Genomic DNA, 15,030 nt, shown 5'->3' with positions numbered 1-15,030 from the left:
ACGGTGCTATTGGGTCACCTGGTATGGGTGCCATATTTGATTGTGCGTGATTTTTGGAAAAACTCCTCTCATGAACGAAAAATAGTACAGCTGTGAAACTTTCTCAACATAGTCCTCTCATGTCCATGACTGATTCTATCTAAGGAAAACTCAGTCAGTCACATGATGTGTATGTGATATGTATTTGTCAGGGTGAGATGAATTGATAAGCTATCTTTACAGGCAACTGGAGGAGTGGTAGAGAAATAATAAAATAAACATAATAAATTCAACTTGGACTAGCAGCCGTTTTCAATCTCTTTGAAGACTTTGAAACGCTTGTCATTGAATTCTTTTAGTATTTCTAAAGTTATCCCTTAATGTCCTAGTATAATATAGTATTGTAATTAAGAGATTCATTACACATTATGAGACCAGGCGAGACCTGGGTACGTGTCCATAGCATATAGGAGGTTTCATGAGACCTAGGTACGTGCCCACAGCATATAGGAGGTTTCATGAGACCTGGGTACATGTCCACAGCATATAGGACGTTTCATATGAGACCTGGGTAGGTGCCCACAGCATATAGGAGGTTTCATATGAGATCTGGGTAGGTGCCCACAGCATATAGGAGGTTTCATATGAGATCTGGGTAGGTGCCCACAGCATATAGGAGGTTTCATGAGACCTGGGTACGTGCCCATAGCATATAGGAGGTTTCATATGAGACCTGGGTACGTGTCCATAGCATATAGGAGGTTTCATGAGTCCTGGGCACGTGCCCATAGCATATAGGAGGTTTCATGAGACCTGGGTACGTGCCCATAGCATATAGGAGGTTTCAGGAGACCTGGGTACGTGCCCATAGCATATAGGAGATTTCATGAGACCTGGGTATGTGCCCATAGCATATAGGAGATTTCATGAGACCTGGGTACGTGCCCATAGCATATAGGAGGTTTCACGAGACCTGGGTACGTGCCCACAGCATATAGGAGGTTTCATGAGACCTGGGTACGTGCCCACAGCATATAGGAGGTTTCATGAGACCTGGGTACGTGCCCACAGCATATAGGAGGTTTCATGAGACCTGGGTACGTGCCCACAGCATATAGGAGGTTTCATGAGACCTGGGTACGTGCCCATAGCATATAGGAGGTTTCATGAGACCTGGGTACATGCCCATAGCATATAGGAAGTTTCATGAGACCTGGGTACATGCCCATAGCATATAGGAGGTTTCATATGTAGCTTTTCAGGACTCAAATTAAAAGCACAGCAGCAATTTATTTTTGACATTATAGTATTTAATAGGTTCCAAAACAAATAATACACATTCACATCCTTTTAAATACAGTACATTTGGCACACAGTAAAATGCTTACAATGAAATAACACTAATGGATGGCAAGAAATTCCAAATACACCCATAAAAGGAAAACATAAATAAATCATCACAACACAGGTACTAAAAGTTAAATACTTTATATATGTATATAGTATATGTATGTATGTATGTATGTATTATGTATGCATATGCATATATATGTATTCAGCCAGACATATTTTTGCACTAATTTTGAGGTAATTTTTCTCCCAGTAAAAGTCGTCACAAGAGGCATTGAGGAGTTACTAAGTTGTTGTCTAAAGTATATTTTAATATAATATATAATATATTATATATATATCTAAGGATATATATATATATATATATATATAATATATATATATACGCACACAGAGTTTATATAAGTGATAAAGTAGGGGGAGCAGGTTTTTCTAAATCTGGATAATCTTGATGGAAAAGGATTTTGTAATCCTATATTTTATGGCGATTACTTAAATTCATAATCGTAATTTTTTGTAATCTGGATAAATGTAATCCAGCAGTGCCATTTTCTGAAAAAATGGATCAAAATGATCCAGATAAAAGTTATCTCAATTACAAAATATAGGATTACAATATCAGGATCACTTTAAAACAGATTACAAGTTTTGAAAAATCGGCCTCTGATAAAGTAAGGTACAGGATTACATCCCCTAGAATACCTCCGGTATCCTGCTTTATCTCCAGGGTTACGTTTTCATTATCCTCCCCCTACTCTATCACTATATATATATATCCTTTTATAATTTTCTTTACAAAAGCTAAGAGACAACAGAGATACAATTTGGCATGATGCATTTATATCTCCGAAGGAGGACGGACATTGTTGTATTGGAAAAGGCTGGCATGTAACATTATGTTCATATATTACAAAATACATTAAACACTTAGTACAAAGAGAGACTGACAAACCCCAAGAACTGTAAACCAAAACAAACAAACAGACACACATGAATGGGGTTGCAACTTAAACTAAACTGCTAGTAAAGAACAACTAAGAAAGAAAATACCTCTCGCTTTTTATTGTATTAATAAGAACGCCTGGTACATCTCGCCAAGCCCGTTTCAGCAGTCAGAGTAGATAAGGGGTACATTCAATCAAATAATAGAGTAGGGCTAATGGCATTATTCAATCAAACCTCCGAAGAGTGCAGGGCAAAAATGTGTGCTAACATTCTAAAAGCCTTTTAATTGAACATTTTGTAAAGTTTGTTTGAATGTTGCTGTGGATCAGGGAAATAACAAAGGTGTTGTGTTTTTGATTGTCTTGTATAAAAAAAAGGCTTCTTTATTGGGATCTACTTGCCTATGTTTAGACTATTCAGCTAACGGATAACCAAACTTAAGTAACTACTGATGACTTAAAAGTCCAATTAAAGATCTGGATCAAGGTTTGTCAAGACTGCCAAGGGCTGGTATTGCACAGCTAGATTACAATCAAGTGACGTGCAATCGAGCTTTACATAGCACTATTCAAGAGAAGCTTTTAATTAATACAATCTGGGAGGGGATTTGTTAAAGATTGGTGTCTCGTCTAGTGCATTACAGCTTCAAACCTTTCCCATAGTGCTTCTGTGCAGCAGTCAGTTCATATGAAAATTATAATCCAACAACTACTTGCAATGACAACAGTTCCTGTGACTTGCCCTAACATTCAAATTTAAGTATGCACGACTATGCTTATATTGCTTTTTAATAAACAACTGGGATAAATATAGTTGATGTATTTTTCATGCAGTGTTAGTATTAAACAATAGCAAACCGCTATCATAGATATATATGTGTGTGTGTGTGTGTGTGTGTGTGTGTGTGTGTGTGTGTGTGTGTTCGTACAGGCGTGCATGCATGCGTGCGTGTGTTGTTCTGTACTTTTTAAAAGCTGTTATAAGGACAATGGTGCCATAACCCTTATGTAATTGTAGGGCTGGTTTCAATACAACACCAGAGTGGATGCAAACCTGCATTGAAGCAGTTCTGAGTGTGTAGCTACACAGGTTAGAGGGGGAGGGCGAGAGAAAGGGTTGTAGGGTTGCCTGCTTAAAGCTTATGTCATCAAAGCATCACCTGTTTGCTGTTCAGCTTCACTGCCTGAGAAATGGATGGAAATCACAGTAGTTACACAATGCATTAAGATGTTGTCCGGTTTAGCCGGGTCTTGTCCTGGAATAAAAACACACTGTTTCTGGGTGGGTTTTGACTGTTGACTGCAAGAGGCTCTGCAAGGAAATACCCGTGATAAGAAAGCTTGAATGGTTTCTTAAAAGTGCTGAGCTCAGGGGATGCAACTGCAGGTCGATTGCAGGCTATCTGACATTGTTAAAACACTATTATGATTGGTGGTAAGATAGTCAGTACTGCATATTTCTAGACAAACAACAAAACATCCTAAAATCAGGCAACCAAATAGGTTCTGATCAGCAAACATGTTCTTTTCTTCTCATGGTGCTGGGTAGGTGAACAGATTTTTCACATACTGGTAGAATGCTTTTGTCACAAACTCACACATGTGACTTCAGCATGACGTCACCATGAAAACTGTAAAATCTTCCCATCGCTCTGACAATTGTTTTTCCAGGTCAGAAAATGTGAGGTTCCAATTTGATTTCCATCGGCATTTGATAACATATGGTGCTAAGGTCCCACCGGGACTGAAAAAGTTCAAGTAAAAAAAAAATAATAATAATTATAATCATTCAACTTGTATCAAATCATATGTCCAGCCCCCTTGATTAAATCAATATACTAACATTCTACTACTCAGCAGAAGCTTACATGCAGGAAAATACTGTGAACTGGAGAGCTGCTCTTTGCTCATGGGATGGGAGATGGATGCTGAGCAACCCTTCTGCATCAGCTGCCCTAAACAGACTGGAAACAAACACACACGCACAAGCACACGCATACGCACGCACACACACAACCTGCCATGCACAACTAGACCATCCCAAATCCTCAGCAGGAATGCCATTGGAGTGTTCAAGATGCTAAATTCACGTTTGTTTGCCGTTGCCACCAGTTCTTTAATCTCTTTATCAAAGTTGTCATCACACTGTCACTAGTCTGAAAAAGAATATTTATATATATACACACACACATACACACACACACACACACACACACACACACACACAAAAGAGGTCCAGTAGAGGTTAATATATACCCTATACAATTTTCATGACCCTTCCAAAAAAACAAAACGTACTCTGACATAATATACAAATACAAAAAACACATTAATAGTATTGCACATAACCTTTTTTTCATAGACTAATATATAATATATTATGCCTGAACATGCAGTGATTGATACCTCTATAGTTCAAAAGAACTCCACAGGCCTTGCAGCAAACATTATATACAAAGTATCACCTGCAGAGAAGGCAAAAGACTCCTTTTAGCTCTACTTTTGCCACTCACAGTAAAGCGTCTGTTTGTGCAGCAGGAAATCCACATGTAGGGTAAAAGACTCCTGCAACAGCACACTTACACAGTCCAGTAAAATCGTTTAAAAAAAGAAACAAAACTAAACAAACAAACAAACAACAACATAAAAAGGCTTGGAGGAGCACTTGTACACACATGCAGAGACACACACAAAATCACACAATATTTAGAAATAAACTACAATAACACTGTTAGCATATCTACAGTAGGTAACTTTAAATTTGTCCACAAGTTACCCCGACCCAGCAAACAAAGGCAAATATCTACACCGTCATGATAATGGTCAGTTCTGTAACATGTGACGATCAATCCTCTAGATATACGTCTACTTTGTATGATACAGTCAGACTCAAATAGTCACATTTTCACTGTTGTTGCTACATAGAGTTCCAATTTTTTTTTTATTTGTACAATCAATGTGGTTAAGGTGGTGTATTCCAGACAGACGTTCTCGTGCTGCTCCATTAATGCAATACATCGTGAAGGTCAGTCGACTGTATTATTCTTAACGCAAAGGTATCATGTAAAAAATCAACTGAAATTAAAAGGCCAGTAGTACAATCGTATGAGTTTGCAGAAGTGTGCCAAAGTAACACACCGCAAAGGAAAACACAATCAAAACAAAGGATTCCGGTGCAATACTGTACAATAAAATAACGTGCTTGACAGAGTCTTGTTGTACAGTATTGTGTGTATGAGTTCTGCTCTTAGCTGGTTTTGACCCATTAGTACTGTACAATACAAAGGTGCATTCCAATACTAGCAACTACCAGTTACACGCTACTCTGCAGGATGGTTAGTTCTAGGTCACTGGAAAGAATCATCACAAATTCTACTTTATTTGGGCTTTCAGTCACCTTTGCCTCCAAACCTTTACCCTATTTTGTCCAATGTTCAATTAAAATGTCTTATATACATTCACTTCTATTTTTTTATGTCTGCTTAGTAAAACACCCATCTTTTTCAAGGCAAAATAATGTCAAAGACTACATGCTTTTTGAAAAAATCTAATTGGAACTCAAGCAACAGTGCAAATACAAGATGGTGATACATCAGTCTCAGGCTGTAATTAAACTAGCCTGGACACAAACCTTCACTACAGAAGACTAGCCACTTTATGTAAGATTCATGCATCACTAAGGAAAAATAAACGACTGTTGTGGGGCAAATGCTCCCAGTTAGAGAAGACCCAGACAGTGGCACTGCTACTATACTGCATCCTTATTGTAAGAGTAGCAGCTGTAACTGTCAGAACAGAAACATGAGCAGCTACTGCATGCAGCTAACCAGACCGGCTCTGCCAAGCAATACATGCTATTGGACTGCTTCTTTAGTCACTTTCTTCTCTATGGCAGTGTGTTACGTCTGCAAAACTTTGTAACAAAGAGAGAAAGAGACAGAGCGAGAAAGATAGATAGTGAGAGAGATAGATAGTCTTTTAACCACTGTTGAAACACAGTAACAATGGAGCCTGAAAGTGAAACCCCTAATAACCCCATTGAGCTGGTGAGTGGAGCTTCATGGCAGAAGCTTGATACTTGATTAGTTGATCGTTTCAGCTTGCTCTGGTATTACTTTTCACTGCTGGACTCTCACAGGAGGAGCTGATGGCCTGGTGGCTACTGCTCTGTGTCTTAGGGCATGGGCTCCTCCCCGAAGTACGAGAATCCTTTGAACTCGTCCTGGTTGATCTGCTTGATGATGGCGTCCTCCACCAGCGTCAACACGGGCTCCTCGCGCGTGAAGTCCTGGTCAAAGTTGTTGACATCCCTTTTGGTTTTCTGAAGAAAAAAAAGACAAAAAATATAAGGTATCAACAAAAAAGGTAATTTAACGATCAAGATCAATGTTCTGAAAATGACCCATTTCTTCATTTACCATGCAAGGGTTCCACAATAAGGGAGGAGACCTTGAGATCTTATTACCTAAACAGCAACAAATGAATGAACTGCTGGTTAAGCTTCTGTGTAGGGTTCCCTTTCAATTTGAAGAGGGACTGTGGGACATGCCGTGGTCCTGCAATGGACTTTGCTATCCTTATATTACATTTTCGGACACCATTATGGTATGCGGTTCACTTGCATGGTGAATTCTAGGTGCTGTATTTTTTTCCGACATAGACTTCAACCATAGGGCTGTACGAACTCCACAGGGAGTCCTTATAATCACATAAATATCTATATAAAATCAACAGTTTGGTGAATTGTACCCAAATGGAATCTGAAGGGTCTACAAGAGTCTATAATAAAAGTTTGGAGAATATTGGTGAAAATTCAATGCAATTAGATAAAGGTCCACATTATGAATGAGAAAGCGATGGTTAAGCGAGGTTGCATCAGTCATGCTCACGGCTTCCATGGTTTGATTAATGAATCCCTCTGTAGGCGGGACAGAGGGTGTCACCCCAGGAAAGGGCCTATCGGCAGCTCCAGCTCAGAAAATATCTACCAATAGGCAGGCATATCCCATACGTAATATTTTAGTGGTCGTCTTCTCTTTCAGGGAACCAGGGTTACGGTAAGTTCAGATTCCATTTTGGTACAATTCACCAAACTGTTGATTTTATACAGATATTTATGTGATTATAAGGACTCATTGCGGAGTTTGTACAGCCCCATGGTTGAAATGCATATTGAAAAGAAGTTACAGCCCCTATAATTCAGCATGCAAGTGAACTGCATATCATAATGGTGTCCAAATATGTAATATAAAGACAGCAAAGTCTACTGCAGGACCACGGCATGTCCCACAATCCCTCTAACTATCCTGTAAATGTCCATCCCGGGTTTTCCATATGTCTAATATCACAGGGTGTGAGTTTGATCATTAAATGCTTTAAAAGATTGTTAAAAAAAAATGGATCAACAAAGCAAGAGCAATAAAATGGTCATTCCCTATATTCTGTTGTAAAGATCCAGCCCCTGTGTATGTACAAAGCACATAAGAAGCAGCAGGCACAAGCACGGGAATCTTTACATCAGGGGTGCAGCTGGCTGGGGCAGTGCACACTACACAGCTCAGGAACGTGCTAAAGGGCAGAGGGTAATTGTGGTTGACCACAGACCAAGGTTCTCTGGTTCACCTTTCACCAGCTTTACAACCGACCGCAATGAGACAGAATTGTGATATTCTCACGCCTCGAAAAACTTTCAAGATTTACTGGAGGGAAAAGCGCAGCCGCTCCAGTCAGTGACTGCGCTTCTGTTCGACTGAATAGAAGATCTTACACTCCCGTTTGGGAAAGTTTATTTTTAAAGCCTTGTTCAGAAGGACCCTGATTAGGTTTAATCTGTAATTTATATACTTTAAAATGCAAAAAATTAAATAACAACTTGTAATAAAACAACACAATTTTAGATGGCATATTCATTTAGTTACTGTTTGTGTTTTGAGCCAGTCATCCTGCAAGCAGAAATGACTAACATGTAAATGAAAACTACAGGTACTGGTAAAATGAAAGTTCAAAGGAAGTTCAAATTTGACTAAATTTCCAATCCACTTGCTGCATTGGGCTTCTGCTTTTTTTTCACTATATGTTTTAAACAAAATAGAGGAATGGATTTACCACGCTGAGGATAGACTATGGAGACACACAGATCAACAGTTGTCAGTGCTAGTGAGGGTCCGTGACACTATTTACCCAAATTCTTTTCACATGGTCTATATATTCAATATAGTAAAGTTGAGTATAAAAATAACGCGTTTAAACAGACGTGTGGGTGCTGCATTAATGTTTTTTTGTCTGCAGTGGCCTTTCTTAAATACTACAGGACAAAGACTTGATTCAACATTCACCGCACTAACCTCTGTGCTTCTGTGTCTGAAACAGCAAGCATCTGGAACTGTCAGGAGTTCCGTCGGCCAAACATTATGACGCAATGGCAAAACAAAAACAATTGAGACAATACATATCTAGCCACTGGTATCTCCTGCATCGATCTGCCAGGAAAATCCTTAAACAATCTCTATTCCTGGCACGTGACTGCGTTTTCCCTTCCATCGCTGTGCTTACAATCAGCAGATAGCATTGCTCCAAAACTAGAGTTCTTAAAAATTCATCAGGATCAGAACCTCCTCGTTTACATCTGTCTACAAAGTATGAGCCATGGATTTGGGTGTTTTTATGCAATGCCATTTAGTAATTCATTCACACCATGCTAACATCACCCATCGTAGAAAACCACAGAAGGCACGGGTTTGTAAAAGAGCAGGTGTATGAGATTTTTTAGAGCAGTTGTACTAATATCAACATTAATACACTAGTTTTAATTCTAAAACGGATAAGAAAGCATGCCAGACTTCTTACAAGCCCCTTAGAGAGAAAAGTTGCCTATAAAGATCTGGAGTAATCTATACCACTGCATGCTCTTCATTCCTATGAAATGAATTGAACCCTCCAGCACCACGCAGAAAGTGAATGAAAACTATTGCGGTGACCAACTTCAAATGTATCATACAAGCGGACAGTGTCAAAACTCAGAGAACATAGTGCCTTCATAAAGGTCAGGGGTATTATAATCTATACAATGCACACGTATAAATGCTATCATGTGAAGAAAATACATCACAAAAAAATATTTCATTCTGAAAATGTAATGTCTTTTGCTTGAGCCACAGTTTCGCTTATTTAAGGAATTCTGATTCAATCGTTTCTGTTTCATTTCCTTCATTTGCAGGTGGACCTCCTGCCAACAATTCCTTTGCCTTGCCTTCGTTGGCAGCTCATGCCAAAGGAGACTCTCAATAACTGTGTTTTTTTAGAAAATATTAACATGATTTTATTAATAAAAAGCCTGGCTTTTAATAATTCTGCAATTTCTACAGCATGCTGATCCCTGAACCTGTGCCAGTCACGGTTTGAGGCCCTTGTAGTCCTGCATCGACTCACCACATTTAGATTTTCAAACAAGTATTTAAGCACTGCTTTATATAGTCATATTAATCATTTCAAATAACTTTTTAGAGTAATGATTTGCATTACCTGTTTAAAAGAGAGGCTTATCTCAGCACCAACACTGGGCCCTATTCACAAAGCCTGATTATTTAACCCTTCTTTGCTGTTTGGTATACGTTGTCTTTCCTTTTAGCAGGAATTAGACTGGAGTTAAAGCTTCAGTGCTGTACTTATTAAAAATTCACCCATCCACCCCTACAATCCCCACCCGCCCCACACCTTTAGTGAGCATGTATAAATGAATTGCCACCCTCCTCCCACACACACACACGAGAACGCACACACACATGAACGCACACATGCACACACACACACACGCAAGTATACACACACACGCATGCACACACACACGCACCTTTAGTGAGCATGTATAAATGAATTGCCATCGTCCCGCTTTTAGGATGTTGCCGTACTTACAATTCGAGGTTTGAAAGGAGGCTTGGTTTTCCTTTGTTCTAGCATGACCCAGTCGATTTCCTTGAAAAACGGATGCTGTTTTATGGATTCTTCCCCACCCTGTGACACCACGCAGCCCAGGCGCTTATTGGGGCTCTTAGTCATGAACTGAAAAAGAGGGTAGAAAATAAAATCAAAAAGAAGATGCTGTGTTTCTAAAAAAAACATAATTATCCTGGGCTTCTTGAGTATGTGCTAAAAGGGCTATTCACCCAACCTGGAGACCCAATACAGCAGGAATCAATACAACAGGAATCAATACAGCAGATATCAATACAGCAGGAATCAATACAGTGACACAGTTAGAACGAGGGTTAAAAGAGCCTATGGGATGATTCTTCATTGCTTGCACCAAGGCAAGGCCTGCCTCTGTTTTTGAAAGATGGTTTAACCACGTAAAGCAGGGGTGGCCAAAGTTGACCCTTCCACTCCTGCGGCCACATTCATAAAGGATGGAGGTAATTTCCGGCCATTAAAAAAAAGACTGGGCAATATATTTAACACATGACTGATAAAACTACTGCCTAGTTATTTTACTGTCACAGATTGTTACCGACCTAACCAATTGCCAGAGGTATGCAAATGAACCGTATCCCCTAGTTATGACGTCCACGGAACACGTCTGGAGACAGGTCCGAAATATTGAGACATCACGTTAAAAAAGTCCAGATAAATTGCACACATACACATATTTATAGTGCTCAGTTTATTTTAAATGTACAAATCAATTGCGCGGAAATAACATTAGTGTATTCTCCATATACATTACATTAGCCTATGTAAGAATATAAATTTGCACATTATAGGCATATACAGCTATGACCAAAAGTTTTGCATCACCCTATAGAATTAACATAAAGTCGAATGAAATAATAATGTTACAACATATTGAATTACACACCGCTTTGTAGTTTTCAATATACTTAATGAAAACCTGACAAATTAAAAAATGTAACATTTTGAAATCTAACATGAAATCTTGTACTAATATTACGGCTTCCGGTAGACTGCAATATAATTTTGTAATTTCATTGGTTATATGTTGTTAAATAAAAGAGTACAATTATGTTCATATCATTTTTTTTTTTTTTATATTAATCATGTCTCAATCGTAAAATTCTAGGTGAAGCGAGACACTTGGCTGTAGCTGTACAGCACAGTACTAAAATCAAATGAATAGCCAGTGCACTTTTTTTTTACTTTGGCCTAAAGGCTATTGGTAACACAAAACAAATCATGCTGCTGCATTATACATAATGTACAATGCTTAAAAAAATGACAGAAATAAACAATGTTTTCATTTACTGTAGCCTATAGTACACAAAACAAATCATGGTGCTGCATTATACTATACTATATTATACAGTACCTTACATGCACTGCACACACTTTACACAAATAAATCATTTTTAAATGTACATAGAAAATTGTGTAGCGTTAGGGTGCTTACAAGTACCAGTGTAGTGTTATTTTCAGGTATGGGGTAAAAAGTGGTACTCAGCGAACTGTGTTTGCTTGCCCATGCCTAAACAATTACCTATAAGAAAGCAGGGACGTGCCCGTTCAAATCTGGTATGTTATACTGTTTTCGGGCTTTTATATCGTTATTAATGAAATGTATCATATTTTTTCCACCATTAAGAAAATAGTATGCAAATATTTATCATATGTAATACATTTTTTTTTTTTTATGTATATATATTTTTTTATGTATATATTTTTTTATGTGTATATATATTTTTTATGTATATATTTATTTATCATATGTAATACATTTATTTTTTTATGTATATATTTATTTATCATATGTAATACACTTTTTTATGTATATCTTTTTTTGATGTATATTTTTTTTATGTATATATATTTTTTTATGTATATATTTATTTATCATATGTAATACATTGGGTCTTGTAGATCTTTTTACTTACTTAGACATTTCTTTATTATTACTATTGTAAATAAATGTTTCTAAATGCAAAAATATGGTCGGAAATGATACCGTTAAGACGCACCTCATTCTCCGCCTGGTCTAAGGCACGTGTTAATTATGATGCCAGTGAGGGTCAATTAACGGCTCAATGCTGATCTATGAATCACACGAATAATATGCTAATGAGAAAATTGGTCCAAAGGGGAACATTATCCTAACGACACAATGCATGATGTTTTTCTGACAGTAAATGGTGTTTATGTATCACTTGATGAAATACTACAATACAATACAAATATTTTTTTATATAGCGCCCTTCACACCATGACACCCCAGAGCTCTGTACACAGTTAAAAACAAAACAAAGTAGTGCACACTCCAGTCACAACCAATTATTTAAACACACATTAAAAAAATATGCTTCAATTTAGATTGAAAAGAATCCAGTGTTTCAGCCTGACTAATGGAGTTCCACAACCGAGGAGCACAACAGCACAAAGCTCGGTGCCAGATGTTTTAAGACAACTTTGGAACAAGTAAAAGTTCTACAGCTTCTGAATCTCAAAGAACGACTAGGAATATACAGAGTTAGTACTTGGAGGTAGGATGGCCCTAATCCATGATGGGCCTTATAAATTATTACAACAAGTTTAAAATCAATTGGGTAGATCACTAGTAAGCAATGTAACGAAGCACTGGAGTAATGTGTTGAGAACGACGAGTATGAGAAAGCAGCCTGGCAGCTGCCTTCTGAACAAGCTGAAGCCTTCTGAGTTTATTAGCAGGTATACCAACAAACAAAGAACTGCAATAACCAAGACAAGACGTTATAAATGCATCTATCAACATCTTTTACAGATTTTAATTTGGCACATCACACAGCCTCACACTGCTAAAGCATTATGCCATTGTATCATAGAGATAAACTGTCTGTCTCTATAAGACCGTGGAACAAAACTCTGAATACATTAAGGAAGACTTACAGACTTCCTGCAAAAACATACTGAAATCACACTTTACAAGAGTAAAAGAGCTCACTTTTACACCTTAAATGAGAGCAGAGAAAAGCGAGTGCAATCTATCTAGCAAAGAGAAAGCCCTTGGTTTTTCCACAAGACTTAATTATGGCAACACAGATGCTGTTTCATGAGGGCTCTCTGAATACTACAACAATCCACACAGAGGCTGGAGATGCCCCAGGAATCAAGTACTGGAGCTTCATCATGTCCCAATGAATGGAACAGCATAGAGCTGATGAAATCCTAACCAGCAAGGAACACAAACAATTTGTTCTTTTCCCACAAGAAGTGCATTTTATCCCAGGCCCCTCTCGCTGTAACCAGTAGCACTCTGAACTCTGCCTGAACTCCCATAGGGAACTGCTCAGCTAATCACATCTAATTTAATAAAACAAGAGAGGAAGGGAGGGAGAGAGAGGAAGGGGGATAAGGGAGGAGTGAATGGGAGATGAAAAGAGGGGGCTAAGGAGAGAGGGGGTAAGGGAAAAGGGGATGGAGGAAAAAGGGTTAAAGAGGAAGCAAAGGAGAAAGGAGAGGGTAAGGGATGAGGGAAAGAGAAAAAGAGGTTAAAAGGAGACAGGGAAGGAGAGGTTAAGAAAGAAAGGATGTACAAGATAGAGAAGCTGAATTTCAGAAGTGAAAAATCACCACCAGGGATCTACATCTGTAATATCGGTCCCCTTGATAGCTGTTACTTGAGATTTTCCATTCAGGGGCCTAAAATTACAGCTGGATGCACCAAGTGTTAGAAAAAAAACTAGAATAATTGAAAGGAACCCAAATAAGAGGATATTAAAAAAGTACGCAATGGAATACTGTAGAGAGGCAGCAGGAGGAGTGTCTGGATGGATACTGTAGAGAGGCAGCAGGAGGAGTGTCTGGATGGATACTGTAGAGAGGCAGCAGGAGGAGTGTCTGGATGGATACTGTAGAGAGGCAGCAGGAGGAGTGTCTGGATGGATACTGTAGAGAGGCAGCTGGGGGAGTGTCTGGATGGATACTGTAGAGAGGCAGCAGGAGGAGTGTCTGGATGGATACTGTAGAGAGGCAGCAGGAGGAGTGTCTGGATGGATACTGTAGAGAGGCAGCTGGGGGAGTGTCTGGATGGATACTGTAGAGAGGCAGCAGGAGGAGTGTCTGGATGGATACTGTAGAGAGGCGCCGGGGGGAGTGTCTGGATGGATACTGTAGAGAGGCAGCGGGGGGAGTGTCTGGATGGATACTGTAGAGAGGCAGCGGGGGGAGTGTCTGGATGGATACTGTAGAGAGGCAGCTGGGGGGAGTGTCTGGATGGATACTGTAGAGAGGCAGCTGGGGGGAGTGTCTGGATGGATACTGTAGAGAGGCAGCAGGAGGAGTGTCTGGATGGATACTGTAGAGAGGCAGCAGGGGGAGTGTCTGGATGGATACTGTAGAGAGGCGCTGGGGGGAGTGTCTGGATGGATACTGTACAGAGGCAGCAGGGGGAGTGTCTGGATGGATACTGTAGAGAGGCAGCAGGGGGGAGTGTCTGGATGGATACTGTAGAGAGGCAGCCGGGGGGAGTGTCTGGATGGATACTGTAGCGGGGGGAGTGTCTGGATGGATACTGTAGAGAGGCAGCTGGGGGAGTGTCTGGATGGATACTGTAGAGAGGCAGCAGGAGGAGTGTCTGGATGGATACTGTAGAGAGGCAGCAGGAGGAGTGTCTGGATGGATACTGTAGAGAGGCAGCAGGAGGAGTGTCTGGATGGATACTGTAGAGAGGCAGCAGGGGGAGTGTCTGGATGGATACTGTAGAGAGGCAGCAGGGGGAGTGTCTGGATGGATACTGTAGAGAGGCGCTGGGGGGAGTGTCTGGATGGATACTGTAGAG

The 15,030-nt window shown here is 39.5% G+C and overlaps 1 protein-coding gene across 2 annotated transcripts in view; it reads right to left on the bottom strand.

The window, feature by feature from the left end:
- Window positions 1-1,695: 1,695 nt before the first annotated feature.
- LOC121316681 (protein kinase C epsilon type) overlaps window positions 1,696-15,030 on the bottom strand; it is a 163,359-nt gene continuing 150,024 nt past the window's right edge. For both annotated transcript variants that reach the window (XM_041251737.1, XM_041251738.1), the window contains 2 exons: window positions 10,185-10,331; window positions 1,696-6,594 (listed from right to left, as the gene is read on the bottom strand). In XM_041251737.1, the coding sequence (XP_041107671.1) occupies window positions 6,448-6,594; window positions 10,185-10,331 (294 nt within the window). In that variant the 3' untranslated portion in view covers window positions 1,696-6,447. The remainder of the gene's footprint in view (window positions 6,595-10,184; window positions 10,332-15,030) is intronic.

Source organism: Polyodon spathula, chromosome 6, assembly GCF_017654505.1.
Source record: "Polyodon spathula isolate WHYD16114869_AA chromosome 6, ASM1765450v1, whole genome shotgun sequence".
In the NCBI taxonomy this organism is placed as follows: Eukaryota; Metazoa; Chordata; class Actinopteri; order Acipenseriformes; family Polyodontidae; genus Polyodon; species Polyodon spathula.
This window is presented reverse-complemented; position numbering and strand designations above follow the sequence as displayed.